This window comes from Nycticebus coucang, chromosome 13 (assembly GCF_027406575.1).
Source record: "Nycticebus coucang isolate mNycCou1 chromosome 13, mNycCou1.pri, whole genome shotgun sequence".
Taxonomy (NCBI): Eukaryota; Metazoa; Chordata; class Mammalia; order Primates; family Lorisidae; genus Nycticebus; species Nycticebus coucang.
Window position 1 is genome coordinate 92549169 of NC_069792.1, and position 16754 is coordinate 92565922.

General features: G+C 43.1%; 1 protein-coding gene across 1 annotated transcript in view; it reads right to left on the reverse strand.

Annotated features, from left to right (window-relative positions):
• Positions 1 to 16754, reverse strand: part of KCNQ3 (potassium voltage-gated channel subfamily Q member 3) — a 310685-nt gene that overhangs the window by 48800 nt on the left and 245131 nt on the right. The window contains exon 2 of the mRNA XM_053558265.1: positions 1319 to 1409. Within this exon, the coding sequence (XP_053414240.1) occupies positions 1319 to 1409 (91 nt within the window). The remainder of the gene's footprint in view (positions 1 to 1318; positions 1410 to 16754) is intronic.

The window sequence follows — 16754 nt, forward strand, 5'->3', positions numbered from 1 at the left end:
AGAGAGGCGTTGATGAAGCACAGTCCATTTCTTCCACCCGGTGTCTGGGCTCTGGTGTTGCTATTTGCCGCTATCAGTTATTATACTGAGCGTGGCTCTTGGGCTGGGAATCTCCCAAGTGTTTGGTAATATTATGCTCAGCTTGAATTTTGAGAGACCAAGGCATACAGTAGTTAAACAGATTTATCAAGGCCATGGAGTGGCAAAGAAGGGCTCCCAAGCTCAGGTAACTCAGCTTCAGGGCTCATGTCCTGCAGACCTCAGCCCCACTGCCTCCTCTCCCCTTCTGCACCTCCGTGATGATCAGCACAGACACCTTCACCTCTTTCTCTTCTGTGACCTCCTTGGGACCCTCGAGGCCTTGTTGCTCCACAGCAATTCCTGAAACTTAGTTCCTGGACTAGGATGGTGCACAAGGATTTCTCCCATCAGGTCTCAGCTCTGGGCCGTGCAGTTGTAAAAAGCTGCCCTCAGAGCAGTCTGCTGGCTTTGGAGCAGTGAAGGCAGGTCCAGTGTGAGGCAAAGACTTTGCTACTCTGTGAACACTAATTAGGGGGCCAGCATCCTTCCCTATGTGGACACTGGGGCCACACCCTGTGATCAGGACCACCTTAAGAGGTGAGGCTGACTCCTCATCTACCAGGGGCACAGTCAGGACCCCAGTTAAGGGCCTAGTTGGCTAGTGCTGTCCTGGGGCTGGAGAAGGGGCAAGTCCTTCCTGGGATCCCCTACAGGCAAGGTGTTAAGGCTGGCCCAGCCCACACCAGCATCTGCTCCTCACCTGGCCTTGCGTCCTTTAGGCAAGGATATGACCAGAGTCAGGTGGTAACTAGGCAACTTGCCGAAGAATTCTCAGCCCACTCTTTCCTGCACACCCCCTGATGGGGAACAGAGAGTGGAAACAGGTGGAGGTCCCCACCATGGAGGCCTTAGAGGTTTTATGTAGAAAGGGGATTCTGTACTTGGCCTTGAAGAGATCCTCAAATTTAGGATGTAGGACATTGGCGAGAAAAAGCAGAGGCAGATTTCAGAATAGAAATGGCCTTTGGGTTAACTTCTAAGAGGGCTGGGATATGTCTGATAGTGTGCATTAGTTTTTATTTTAACCTGTTGATTTCCACTTATCTTTAAAGTGGGATAGCAAGTCCCTACCAGGAATGTCGTTCTCTCCATCTGTGCCCATAGCAGGCCTCACCAAGTGAGGGAGACATTGCTTTTTCTTGAGCCTGGACTTGGCAGGAGACCCAAGGGCAGCCTCCTCATCATCATGGAAATGTAACCATTGCCTAATCCAGCAGTATGCAGGTGGCCATCGTACCAGTAACAGCAGCCAGTCTCCCGATGCAGTCTCGTATTCCTTGAACGTGGTCAGAACAGCCAGAATCAAACACCCCAGGACAATCAGGAACCTAGAAGGGAAGAAAGAGACTAAGAAACCTTGGAGTCCTCCAACTTCCACTGCACATTGCTGTGTGCTGGACACGCTGGCCCATTTAATATTCCTGACAAATCTATAAGGCAGGTAGGAATTATTGGACCTGTTAAAGACAACAAGGTGAGAAAGGTCGAACATTGCATACTTTTACGTAACCAGCTAATTAGGAATATCATTTAGTTAGAATTCAAACTAGATCATCTAGTCCCAACCTAGGAGAGCTACAGACTCCCAAATGGTGAAAAGTTAACACAAGTTTTGGTAAATCAACAAGAACATGAATAAATGAACAATGTGTCCTCCACATATAGGACTTTGTTTTGAAAATAGATGAAGATGTTTTCTTAGTTGGAAGAAAACATGAATTTACTACAAAGATTCAAAAATTCAGCAAAGACTTCTGTTACCAAGTATGAATATTCCATTTTATAGTCAATAGCTACTAAAGGAAAGAACTTCTTTCCATTAAAGATCTTCAGAATTGTTTTTGAAGTGCTAGAAAGAATAAGAACCTTCCCACTGAAGGATTCTGCCTGTGGGTCTAATTTGTAGAAAAGTCACGTGGTTCATGTCTCTGCCTCAGGCATAAGCACACTGAAATAATTCTTTAGGGTTTTTGTCTTTATAAACTCTGGGGTGGGGGGAATGTGTGGTGTGAGTGTGTGTCTATGTCTGTGAGACAGAGAAAGTCTGTGCTTCATGGTTTCGGCAAAGAAAAATGGTTCTCACTGTTGGTGAAGAATCTCTGGTTCAGTGATGGCCAGTGTGAGGTTCCCTAGGTGTCTAAGAGGGAATTTACAAGGTAGGGTTCAAGAGTGAGGCTTGCCAGCCCATCTACCGAGCTCTCCTATTCCAGGTCAGCCGGCTGCCTATCCTAGTTAGTTCCATGCTTTTTCAGCTTTTGCGTATTCATTCATTCAATATTTACATGGCAGACACTGGAGACACAGGGGTGGAATTCAATGATGAGTAAGTAGATTGTACCCATGAGGTCACAGTCCAGACAAACAGCAGGCTGCCGCATGTGATGGTAAAACCATGATGTAAGGAGGATGGAAATGTCTGCTCCTGGCCTTGGCTGGGACACAAGTCCTGGCCCTGACCCTTAGTGATCCTGATCACATTTTCTGATGAATAAACTTGCTGATCTGCAGATTCGAATCTTTGTATTTCCAACCCTGCCTAGGAAGCTAACCAAGATTCCCACCTCCCCCATATTTGGCCATTTTACTTGAAATTCATGACTCTGACTCATACCTGGAATCTTCCTATCCTGAGTTCCAAATCTTCTTCTTAGATGGTGAAGATGATGGTGGTGACAACATCAGCAATTCTCCTACCACTTGCCACCTTCTGTGTACTCCCAACAACCTCCCACATTAAACAAAATGGTTCCCATTCTGGAGATGAAGAAATTCATAAAAAGGAATCATTGCCATCAGGGTAATTGTATTGTCAGTAAAATGACCACAGAATTTGGAGTCCAAAGACATGGGCTCAAAAGGAGGCCTTGGTGCTCTCTGTGTGATTTTGAGCAGCACATTGACATTGGTGTCCCAATCTCCTCATCTGTAGGATGGGAATAGTGAGTCTGCCTAGAACTCATAACTACTGCAAGGACTGCAGGAAGTTCTGGTTGTGGGGAAGTATTTGGCCAACTGTTCAGGATCATGGTGTTCTCAAAGGCACATGCCTCAACGCTGGCCAACCAGGCCCTCGGGAGCAAGCATGGAACTTAATTACTCTTGGAAGATTCTGCAATAACATATTCCACTTCTCTCAAGACTTTAATTTATTCATTCACAGGCTTTGTAGACAAGACCTAGATTAGAATCCCCTCCCTCCTCCTACACTCTGTATGTTCTTCCACAAATTATACAATCTCTCAGCATCTTGGTCTCCTTCTGTGTAAAATGAATCCAATGAAAGGGCCCATATTCTCCATTATTCTCTGACATAAGATGTGTCAGGTGCCTAGGAAGGTGCCTGGCAGATAGTGAGGCTCCAGTAAGAGTTAGCTATTATTTTACTGCAACTTAATATCCGTTTATTCCATGCTTCTTCTCAGGCATAGCACTGGTTTAAAGGATACAAACACGAATAAAATGTATCCTCATTTTTAAGGACCCCTTAGTTTAATGGTGAAAACAGAGGGCAAATAATTACATGCAAGTGTGGCTTTGAGGGTACAGAGTTAGAAGCATCAGGGAGGACTTGGGACCAAGAGGTTGTAAGGATATCCTTAGCTTAGCTACAACTGACTATATGTCCATATTTATCTAGCATGTCTTTTACCATTTTATGTGCATTGACCTGGGGTATGGCCCCCTAACAGTGTGAACAACATGCTCAAGTGGAAAGAATACAAAAGTTCACAGACACCAAACCCAGATTGATATCCCTCAGTAATGGTTCATGATCTGGCCTTGTCCTCCTTACGGCTTCATCATCTCACCACTTCCTGACTCCCAGGTTGGTCATAGGAATGGTAGCATTTTCTTAAACTCTCTCAGCTCCTGTGCTGTCTCAATGCTCTTCTACTCTGCCTGTCCCTACCATGTCCCCCACTGTCTACCAGCTAATGCTTTGGCAGCACCAGTCACATCCTGCTCCAGAGCCTTCCCACACACCAGCTGCTCTCTGCAGGTGCCCTGTATGGTCCCTTCCCTGGGACCCCTGGAACCCTAAAGCATCTCTACTCCAGGACTGATTAAAACTTGCGATCATTTTGTAGGGGTTTACTTGCATTGTGTGCTAAATAAAACATCGTCTCATAATGTCCGGCACTAGCATTCCTTTTAGGGAGGGAACTGTCTTTGTCTAGTGAAATACTTTATTGAGCCTATTGTGCTGGAAGTTGAAACCTAAAGACAAGAGGCTGCTGAACTCTTTGATAATAAAAAAAAATAACCAGAAATTGTAGATGGGAAGTGATGTTGAGGGCAAACTGGAGATGAGATAGGGAAGATATTGAGGGAAAATGGAGATGAGATGGGGGTTGTGCTAGGGGAAAAATTGAAGATGAGATAGGGGGTGATGTTAAGGGTAAATTGGAGATGAGATAGGGGTCATGTTGAGGGAAAATTGGAGATGGGGATTGATGTTGAGGGACAGGAATGACAAAAAATAAGAGGATATGGCCTAGCCGTATGCTGAAGGACTTTTAAGAACAAGATTGTCTAAAAGTTTGAATTCTAGCTAGATGCGATGGCTCATGACTGTAATCCTAAGCACTTTGGGAGGCTCAGGCAGGTGGACTGCCTGAGCTTGGGAGTTTGAGCAGCCTGAGCAAGAGCAAGACCCCATCTTTACTAAAAAATAAAATAGAAAAAGTAGCAGGGTGTTGTGGCAGGCACCTGCAGTTCTGGCTACGGGGAAGGCTGAGACAAGAAAATTGCTTGAGCCCAAGAGTTTGAGGTTGCTGTGAGCTATGATGCTACGGCACTCTACCCAGAGTGACAGAGTGAGATTCTGTCAATAAATAAAGAAATGAGCTTAAGTTCTTTGCCCTGAAAAGCAATCCACCTCCACCAACCATAGCCTTGTGAGCAGCTTTGACTTCAGCTTCCATTGAACGTGGAGCTGTACTCCACTCCTGGTCAATGGTGAACTAATTTGGCAGGAACAGGACCCCTCAGGCAGACTTGGAGAGTTTACTCAGCTTCCTGTACTTGAACTAAACGTAAATCTTAGGAAGATTCTACCAGGTATGTTCATGGTGACCATGCCCTCAACTGATCCCCAGGGAGTCTGGCTCTTGTGTAATGGCCTCTCCTGAGTGCAAGCAGGAACTGTGACTGGATTCTAACAATAGAATATGGCAACAGTGACAGGCTGTCCCTTGTTTGCTTAAGTTTTGCTATATGGCAAAGGCAATAGGATAGTCACATCTGTGATTATGTTACATTATGTAAGATTTCGTCTTCACAGACTGGAGCTAGAGATTCTCCAGCTGAAGTTTTGAGGAGCTTGTAAGAGCTTTTGGGCAAGGAACTATGGTGGCTTCTGGGACCTGAGAGCAGTCCCCAGCTGATGACCAGCATGAAAGTGGGACCTGTCCTAGAACTGCAAGGACCAATAATCATGTGAGCTTGGAGTATGGCACCAGGCGCCAGAGAGAAACATGGTCTGGCCAACATATTGATTGCTGCTTTGTGGGACCCTGAGCAGAGGACTCCATTATGCTGTGTCCAGACTCCTAAACCACGGAAGCTGTGAAATTTAAAAACTGTGTTGTTATATAAGCCACTAAGTGACAATTTGTTATGCAGCAATAGAAACTCTGTGGGAGGGGAATCTGCACCTAGCTAGTGCACCTAGCTTTTATAGAGTGAGGTAACCCACATTACCTCGCTGATGTCTGAGCTGCATTTGTGGGCTTCATCTATAGGACTCCACCCCCAAGATCAGAGATTGTGTCTTGTTCCTCTCTGTATTCCAGTGACCAGCTCGAAGCCTACAACTTAATACTAATTGATAAGTGTTTGGAGAATGGATAAAAATACCTCAGAGATTAGCAATCGCCCTGCTGTTGTAATTAAAGGCCAGAGATATAAGGTGGTCCTAGAGGGATAGTCCAGAGTGCTATCTGAAGGGTTTTTTTGTCAAATGAAGAGTTGGAACTTTATTTTGCAGATTTTAAAAATATGTATTTGTTGGTATATGTGTCTATTTCCATGTCCATATCTCTACCTATATCTGTGTCCCAGACCAGGCTCTAACAGGATAGGAAGGTAACATGACCGGCTGACAAGAGAGGATGAGGCTGAACTGAAGAAATGATGGGTGCTGTGAAAGAAAACCCTTCTGGTGGTCCCAGCAGGATTTTTGACTAATGAGATATGGAGGCTGAGGAAGAGGAACATCAGGAGGGCACCCGGGGTAGGGAAAGGATGGACGATGAGCTATCCTCAGACGCCCGGAGGTTTATAGTGGGGCCAGTAGAACCACCAAGAAAAATGCCATGTGGGTAGCACCAGGTGAGGTCCGAGTGGAAATATACATTAGGCTGATCAAAATCTAAGTCTTAGGCTTAGACAAGAGGCCAGGGTTGAAGACCTAACTCCCCTTCAGCTCTAGTCATCTTATTTTAGAGTCAGGGAATCATTCAGCCTTAGCCACCCACCAAAATGAGCCTCAGCCTAGTTCCCATCTACAGGGAGCATGCAGAACCCAGATACAGCCAGCAGGGGCAGCACTTTTCCACAGATCATCCGCAAGCCCTGGAATCTACTTTCTGATTGGGGAGAACAATCATTGACTTGCAAAGCTACAATCATCCAGAAAGCTCCCTTTAACCTGAGATGCAGCAATGCTCCTTATTTTCTCACACATTTCAATTTACCCTTAAAATACGAACTCTATTTCAGACTGAAACCGTCTTACTGAAACCAGAGGTCTACAGGACCCTGACGTGGCGCCAGGGTGGTCTTCCCCTTCTGCTCCTGTTCTGGCTTCCTCTCTCTCCGTGACTCACCACTGCTCCTTCTCTTCCTTCCCTTTTGCCTTTGTCACTCGGCTTCCTTCTCTGTAGCCTTGACTGTTTAATGTACTTTCTCTTCTTGTCCCCCCCTTCTCCCCTTTCTTTTCCTTCCTTTCCTTCCCATTCCTCTCCCCTCCTCTCCCTTCTTTCTCTGTTCCTAATCTACCACTCCTTACCCCTCCTACAACCTGCAGGAGTGAGCGAGGGTTTGTGGCCAGGGGTCTGGGGAGAGCAATGGCAGCCTTCCGTCTGCATCATCCCAGCTGTCCTTAACAAACGATCCCGGTCAGGCTCAATAGTCTTGAATACCCTGAAATCAGCCCCTGTATCCTAGATGCTTCCACCCTCAGTATTCTCTCTCTAGCCTCTGCTGTCTTCCAACAAAGCCAGGGTTGGGAAGGTGGGAGGGAGATGACACAAGAAAGGCTGCTCTGTAGCTGAACCTGGTTCTACCGTGTAAGGTGCAGGGGGCTTGAGACAAGGACCAGTGCATTGTCCAGGCCTACTCGGTTCCTTCCCCTGTCGGGTAGCAGGCAAGGGAGGCACAGGCAGCTTCTGCAGAAGCAGATGTAAGGGATGACCACAGTGGTACCAGGAAATCTCTGCCACCTCTTCTCACTCATGCTTGGCATCCCTTGACAGGCAGCACAGCTGGGTCCACCGGAAATAAGAAGCAAGATTAAACAGCCAAACATCTGCTCACAGCCTTCATTCGTGGCAAGACAAAGAGGGAAAACTCCAGCATTGACCTAGTAATTTCTTTCGCACATCACTTTCTCTCGTATGCACTCCTGAGAGCAACACTGCAAGGCAAAGGCATTATCATTATTTTGTTTGTATCTACATTTTACACACAGAGAACTGAGCCTCCAGCTCAGGCAGCAGGGTCACTGAGGGACCAAATAGTGAAGGGTTAAACTGTGCTAAGAGCTGACACTGGGGCCTTAAATGAGAACCTGTAGAGGACAAGGCGTAGTCAGAGCCAGTTTCAGAACAGGGAGAGCAGTCACACTCCCAATTCAGCTATGAATGAATAATTTCTTCCCTTCTTTTCCTCTGGAGTCCCAGGTTTGGGGGAGAAAATCTCAGTACTATTTCTGGATAGTTCCCAGAGATCCCTGATGGCTGCTGCCCTAATTTCAGTTGTTCAGAGGCAGCTTCCCAGTCTGCAAAATGTCATAGATGCAGGGAGGAAGGCAGCACTTCACCTAGCTAGACTGTCCACCCTAGAATCCTTGTCTGTCTGCCATTAAACAGGGATGTGTAGAAACATTCTTCCTAGCCAGGTGACACCAGAACGAAAATGTCTAGAAGAGCAGGTGTTGCTGACATCGTAGTTAGCTGCACCTGTCCAGACCCCTGAGTATCATTGCTGGTCTTTGCTCTCAAGTAGAAGACACAACCCAAAAAGGCAATGACCAACCTCAGATTGATTACACCAGGCTCTTACTCATCCTTAACTGAAATGCCTCCGAGGTATTACCTATTAGGCAGCTCCAAAGAGGATGTTTGAGTCATCTCCTAATGCGTTGCTCTATTTTCTCAGAACAGGGTTGACAAATCATTTTTATCTCGTCAACTCACTATGATGGGTCAAAGAATGCTGTGTTGAAGAGAATTTAGATTGTGGTTAAATTAATGGGGTGAGATGCTACTATCAATTACTGAGGCTTTCATCGGCGCAGGGAAACTTTGCCATCCTCTGGGAACCCAGACATGAGTATGTAAGTCACAACTAAAATCATTTCACTAATGCTTCTTTTTCCTGACTTGACTCATGACAAGCTCTTCCCAAACTTCTAGTAACTGGAACTTTCAAGGGTCCTTAAGAAGGGTTTATTCTTATTCCTTCTTCTTACAGAAAGGAAATTTGTACACCAAAGGTCTGAGTGACGTTCCCATCCTTTCAGAGATTGGGTGAGAACCCTGGCCTCCTAGCTCCCAGCAGGGTACATCTCCCACATTCCACTCTGTTTTGTTTTTGGTAAACTCAAGAGGGAACCTTTATTTACATGTCTGCTATTCTTTTAGCTGGCTATAGTCCATCCCCTCTATTAAATCCCATCAATATCAGGGCAAAAGGCAAAACATCACACACCAGTGCCATTCAGGAAATTTAAATAAAAGAGGTGTTCACCTTCCCTTTTGAGGGCTGAGCTCTATTCTTCCTCATTGAACATTTATCCATTCTCCCCAAATATGTAGTGTGCCTATTTACCCGTGAGGTGCCTAGTAACTAAAAACCATGTCATCAGACATCAGGGACTTAAAATACAAAGAATACTTCTGAAATCATTCAAAATGTTTCCACCTCGTAGTACTATCTTAAACATTGCACAGCTCCTACACCACTAAAACAGCATGGGAAACAAATAAACGCCCTGTGTAGTGAGATTGCATTCCAGGGTCAGCAATGTGACACACCGCTAAGCCAGGCAGGGCAGGCATCTGCAGGAAGGTCCCCTGGAGAGCCTCCAGGGCTATTTCACACTCTGAGCTGGAGAGAGGTAACGAGAGCAGCAGGTGAAGAGAAAGGAGACGTAGAAGCAGGTGTTAGGAGAGGATGCCTTTCACCACTTCCTCTCACACCTCCATACACATATTCCTGTATCATTTTTAGTTTTCTTTAATATTTTTGTTTGTTTTTTAATTTAAAAAAAATTTTATAACATTAGGGAGTACACATGTTTTTTTTTTATCTGTGACCGCTATTTATTACTGCTGTTATTTTGTGAATATTGTTACTAAAAAATTGAATTTGTGAATATAATTATAAAAAATTCTTTACATGATAATTATATAAATATAACAAATATAAGAGAAAAATTAGGAAAATAACTTTTTTATCTATCAAAATCTACATTTTATATAAATGTTTATTCATAGTTATATATTACAAGTCAAAATTAATACGACTTTACTGAAATACAGTTAGATAGCATATTGAAAAAGTAATTTATTACAACCAAATGTAGATTATGCAAGTTTAGAGCTAGATGTAAATTACTCTCTTAATATTATTACTAGTACATTTGTATTAGTAGATGATATGCAAAGAACTCTGTTACTCAATTGTATCTCTTTTTTTGTTTATTTTTTATTAAATCATAACTGTATACATTGATATGATCATGGGGCATCATACACATGTTTTGTTTATATGCTTTGTTTTTGTACAGATTTAGTCAAAGTTGTAAGTGTGCCCTTCACCCAGATAGTGTGCACTGTACCCAATAGGTGTGAATTTACCTATCCCATCCCCCGACTCCAGCTGGATTTTCATTGAGATTTACTCCCACAGGTGCACTTACGTGTTGATCAAGTTCCAATTTGGTATTGAGAACATGTGTTTGGTTTTCCATTCTTGTGATGTTTCACTTAGAAGAATGATTTCCAGTTCCATTTCTAGGCGGAAAGATACTAGATTGCCATTTTTCCAGTATCACTTTTTAAAGAAGAGATATCTGATTATGCCAACTCCCCTTTGTAAACATAGCTGTGGGTTTCTCATTCAAAAAAGGGTAAAGTTCTAACTCTTTAGCATGGTGAAACTGGTTTCCCCAAATCAGAGCGTGTCATGAAAGAATGAATAAAAAACATGTTCTAACTATATGCTGTCTCCAAGATACTTTAATTCCCAAGACATAAGTAGGTTGCTAGTGAAAGGACAGAAAATGCTAGTTCATTCCAACAGTAGCCAAATTAGAGCTGGGGTGGCCATAAAAATATCAGACTTTAAAATAGACTTTAAGGCAAAAATTGTTATAAGGACAAAGGGGAACACTGTATATCAAAAAAGGGCCAATCTATGAAGAAGATATAACAATAACAAACATATGCACATCCAAAATACAAGAAGCTTCTTTACAAAGCTCACGTCTTCACTTTTTCACCCTCCACTCACACCAAACTTGTAACTTAACCAAAAGACAACGGGCTCTTACAAATTCTGTTCTCTCCTATACACACCCTTTCTTCCTCTTGCCCAACCAACACTTCCTTTTCCCTCTTTAAGGCTCAGCTCAAATGTCACCTCCTCTGGTAAGTCTTTTTTCACTAATTTACTCACTCAACAAAACATTTACTGATCATTTATTACATGCCAGGAATCAGGAACAGTCTTTGCTCCCAAGAGCTAAGGTCCCATCATCTCTTGCTCTCCAAGCAATACCATGAAATCCCACAGCGCATGCGGTGAAGATTTTGTTCTTTTCTTCTCATAGAATTCACCCATACCCTGCCATGTACTTAGCCTCTAGGACCCGTGCATTCAACAATGAACAAAGTATATCATACCCTGCTTGCATCCCATGTACCCGTGTTCTCTGATAGGCCAATGTGGCGAAGCAGCAATACTATAATTTTCCTCTTGTAATCATGGTGCCCAGTCAGTGCACAGCTTCCCCAGGGGACTAGTTCAAAGGTGACCAGAGTGATATTCAGCAATGAGGTATGTAGCTCTTTTTTCTAGGATATGTTCATGAACTGAACTGTCTGACCTCATAAAGTAAAGGTAACGGGATGTCACTTCTATGATTAGGTTGCAAATGACTATGAATTCCATCTTGTTGCTCAAATACCTCTTTAAATTTTTAATTTTTTTTGTAGAGACAAGGTCTCACCATGTTGCCCAGGCTTTGTAAACCTCAAGTGATCTTTCTGCCTGAGCCTCCCAAAGTGCTAGGAGTATAGCTGTGAGCTACCATGCCCATTGTCTTGATGGTTTTGAAGCAAACTGTTATGTTGGAGAAGCTGGTGTAGTATGGAACCAAATGTGGCTGCCAGCCAGCAACCACAAAAGAATCTTGGAAGAGATTCCTTCCTCAGGTTAGCCCTAGGTAAGACCTGGCTGACATTGTTAACTGTAGCCTTTTTGAGAAACACTTAACAGAAGACCCAGGGAAGCTGCTTCTGGACTCCTAATGCACAGAAAATATAAAACAAACATGTGTGTTGTGTACGCTCCCAATTTTTATAGTAGTTTATTATGCAGTAATAGGTAACTAACACTGGTTCTCCAATATCTAAATTTTGGTACACCACTTAGCAACAAGATGATCTTGGGCAGGTTTATTTTTCTGAACTTCAGTTTCATCCTATAAAACAAGAGTGACAAATCAAGGGATCTTTATTATCTTAATATTCTTTATCCTGGTGTTTGTAGTTAAGAGATTGCACCAGGGCGGCAAAGATTTTTGTAAGGAATAGGTACTTCCTTAATCAGGTCTCCATGCAAACAACCTTGAAAATTTAACTATAAATTGTAGCCTGTATCTAGGGCGTGCCATGGCTTTGCAAAGTGGGGAGGCAAAGTTTACAAAAGATGCAGAATTTCACACCATTGATGGAAATGATGATTGAAAGCTGTTCTAAAAATAGCAGGGTCATTGATAAGAGATGAGCTTGCAGAAAAAAAAATCACTGACAAATCAATCGATACTTTAAAGGATTAAAAAACTCGTATAATGCTGTCCGCAAAAATGCTGGGAAAATAAAATGTGAAGTCATATTGTATAACATACAATATACACATTATATAATACACAATTTTGGCATTAAAAAGTAAACCTCCGAATTAACACTTGATTCAGTCTTTGTTCACGCTAAATATTAGAGCCTAGTTGCCATTATAAACTAAATTTTATTAACTCTGAGATACAATAAATGCTTTTCTTTTCTACTTCAATTACATTTTTTTGACATAAATACTATTTTGTCTTCCCTGTTTAGTAAGGAGTGCTGGAGCCCAATTTCAAAAGGTTCCCCTTAAATACAACATTTTACTGATTCCTAATAACTATGAAATAAATGTATCCTCTAAACCTACCTCATGGGATGATCAAACTGGATTAAAAGACAATCACTTAAAAGTGTAAATACATGGATGTGCTTAGAATTCTGGCAAGTAGTGGGCACTTATCAAGTGCTAATAGGAAGTACTCCAAATTTGACTTAAGAGCATGTAGAAAAAAATAGTCATTAAAAACTTCCATACACAGTTATAATTTAATTAAAAACTAAAAAAAACTTCATGTTCCATTTTTTTTGTTGTTGAGACAGAGTCTCACTATGTTGCTCTTGGTAGAGTGCTGTGGCATCACAGCTCACAGCAACCTCAAACTCTTGGGCTTAAGGGATTCTCTTGCCTCAGTCTCCCAAGTAGCTAGGACTATAAGCCCCCGCCACAACACACAACTATTTTTTTTTGTTGTAGTTGTCATTGTTGTTTAGCAGGCCCAGACTGGATTTGAACCTGCCAGCCCCAGTGTATGTGGCTGGAGCCCTAACCACTGAGCAACGAGCGCCAAGCCAGCTTCCATGTTGTTGATATGGGGAGAGAAAATCAAATTTATAAATAACCGTAGGGAAATCTATATCTATTTCCATATCCATGTTTATGTCTGTATCATAGTCATATCAATTTATAAATTCGTAGATGTATAGGGTAGATGAAAGTTTTGGCCCCCTACACCAAGAGTTAGCAAACTATGGCCTTCTACCTGTTTTCATACAAAAAAAAATAATTTATTAGACCACAGCACACTTATTTACTTATTGCCTATGGTTGTTTCTGTGATGGAACAACACACTTGAGCAGCTGCAACAGAAACAGTCTGGCCCATAAACAGTGTAATACTTACTATCTAGCTCTTTAAGGAAAAGTTTGCCAAGTTTTTTCTCTAAGAAAAAGTTTGCCAACTTCTGATCTAAATAAACTAAGAGTCCAGGGCAATTTAATTTAATCAATCCCATCTGAGGACATGTTACATGTCTACTACTATATAGAAAAAAATATTTAAAACTTAAAAGTAAAGGACTTAATCTTAACACCTCTGTTGAATTAGATAACAGAGCATTTCAGATGATGTGGAGAAATAAAACTGGTGTATATCCAGGTTTTGTTGAGTTCTCTTTAAAGAAATTAATAAAAATTATGAATAAAATTAGTAGAGGGCCTGCAGTTTAAGGCTTTTTAGTTTCATAGTGACTCTGCTCAGGAAACATCTATTTACATTCCGTGGTCTGTTACCATGTGCATCTCTTTCTGAGTGCTCTGTCTTGGCTTTTAAATAAGTCAACAGCCCTTTGCAAAGTCACTGTTGCCACCCTAGGGCCTGCTTGTGATGATAAGTCTCAGTCTGTTTCCTGTTGCTATAAGAGAAAAGTGTAGAAACTGGGCCATTTATACACAATAGACGTTTATTTTTCTCTCTCAGTTGTGGATCTAGGAGTCCAGACGCACGGTGTTGGCATCTGGTGAGAGCCTTTTGCATCATTTAATGAGACAGCATGTGAGCAGCGGAGCAAGATGGAGACAACCTGCTCTCATAACCAACCCACTCTTGAGGTCACAGGTCCACTCCTGAGACAATGGTATTAACCCACACATGAGGACAAAGCCCTCACACCTCGTCACCCCTCAAACGCTGTTGCTCTGGGGATGAAGTTTCCCATACATGGACTTAGGGAGACGCATTCAAACCACAGCATGCTGACCCTTACTCCAAACTTCATGTCCTTCTCACATACAAATACATTTATTATGTCCCAATAGACCTAAAAGTCTTAACTCTTTCCAACATCAACTCAAGTCCAAGTCTCATGTGAATCAGATCTGGGTAAGACTCAAGGGACAATTCATCCTAAGGCAAATTCCCCCTCCAGATGTGAGCCTATAACTTTTTTTTTTTTTTTTTTGGCTATGGCTGGGTTTGAACCCACCACCTCCAGCATATGGGGCCAGCGCCCTACCCCTTTGAGCCACAGGTGCCATCCAGCTAGTTATCTGCTTCCCAAGTGCAGTGTTGGAACAGGTACAAGATTGATATCCCCATTCCCAAAGGAAGCAATAGGCAAGAAGACAGGAATAACAGGCTCCAATCAAGTCCAAAACCCAGCAGGGCAGACGTTAACTATTAAGACCTCAGAATAATCTTCCACTGCATGTACCACCTCCTAGACACACAGGGGAAGGGGTTGGACCCCGAGGCCTTAGGTATCCCTGTCCCTATGGCTGTGCTAGGCTCAGTCCATCCAGTAGCTCTCACAGATTGAAGTCTCAGACCTGCAGCATTCCCGGACTGGAGTTGCACGTTAGTTCTGGGGTCTGGCCCTCTAGCTCTGGGGTCTCACGGGCTGTCAACTCCCATGACTTCATTAGGCACTGCCCTAGAGAGAGCTCTCTGCAGTGGCTCCGTCCCTGTAACAAGTCTCTGCCTGGCTTCCCAGGCTCTCTGCAATATCCTTTGAAATCTAGATGAAGGCTACCACGGTCTCACAGCTCTTGCATTCTTTGCACCTGCAGAATTAGCACCACATGAATGCGGCCAAGGTTCATGGCTTGTGCCTCCTGGAACTGCAGGTTGAGCTGCACTCCAGCCACCTAATCATGGCTGGAGTGGTAGAGGTCCCTCCTCTCAACACTGTTGCACTGAAGATTAAGTTTCCAACACATGAACTTTGGAGGACATATTTAATCCACAGCATGGTACTAACTAACAGTGGTGCTTTTGGCTTTGGATCTGTTCTGGGAGCAAAGATCTGAGGTGCAGGATAGAAAATGCTGAGGTCCTGGAAGCATCTTTCTGGAGATCATGCCATTCTCCCCAGTCTTAATGACGAGAACCTGGCTTCCTCCTGTTCGCATCCATCTCTTTGGTGAATGCTCACTTGACATTAGTCACTATTCTCTCCTGAACGTGCTTTTTATATTCTTCACAGGGCCAGGCTGAAAGTTTTCCAAATCTTTCCATTCTGTCCACCTTTTAATTATAAATTCTGCCTTCATGTCATCCTCTCTTCCCTTATTTTACTGTATGCAGACAAAAGAAGCCACGCAGTACTTGAATGGACTTTGCTGCTTAGATAGTTCTGCTGCCAGAGATTCTAGTTCATTTCTTTTAAATTCTGTCTTTCATAAAGCCCTAGGACATGGACACAATTCAGCCAAGTTCTTTGTCACATTATAACAAGAATAGTCTTTACTGTAGTTTCCATTACCCTGATCCTCACTTTTGTCTGACACCTCATCAGAATGGCTTTAACAACACTGTGGTTTCTACAGAAGAAATCTCTATGAATACTTAGACTTCCACAGATAGCTCTTATCTTCTGAGTCCTCCCCAGAATCACCCTTAATGCTCCATTCATGGAAATAGGGGATTTTTTTACTTTTTTTTTTAGCCTGCTTCTCCAAATTCTTCCAGCTTTTGACCATTACCCAGTTTCAAAGCCACTTTCATATTTTCAGGTATTTCTTACAGCAACAGCCCCACTTCCCAGTAGTGATTCTCAGTCTTTTAGTATGGCTATAACTGAATAGCACAGACTGGGTAATTTAAAAAGAAAATACATTTATTTTCTACAGTTCTCAAGGCTGGGAAGTCACACATCACGGTGATGGCCTCTTGCAAGGCCTTCCTGCCACATCGTCCTATGGCAGAAGGTGGGAGGATGAGGGAGGGTAAGTGAAGGAGCAAGGGAAGGAGAGAGTTTCTCTTCCTTCCTTTGTATGAGAACAAACCCCTCCCGCGATAGCAGCAGTAATCCATTCATGAGGGCACAGCCCTCAGGACCGAATCCCCACTGCAAGGTCCACCTCTCAACACTGTTGCACTGAGGATCCAGTTTCCAACACATGAACTTTGGAGACATATTTAATCCACAGCATGGTACTAACAGTGGTGCTTTTGGCTTTGAGGCAAATTTCTTTTTGACCCCACCAAGCATCATGGGTGTTCTTGTCAGGAAAGACCTGGAGCCCTGGAGTTGGGTGCATCAGGGTCTCGAGTCCAGCTTTACTGCTGACCTCCACCTCCTCTCATCTCTGGAGTGAGA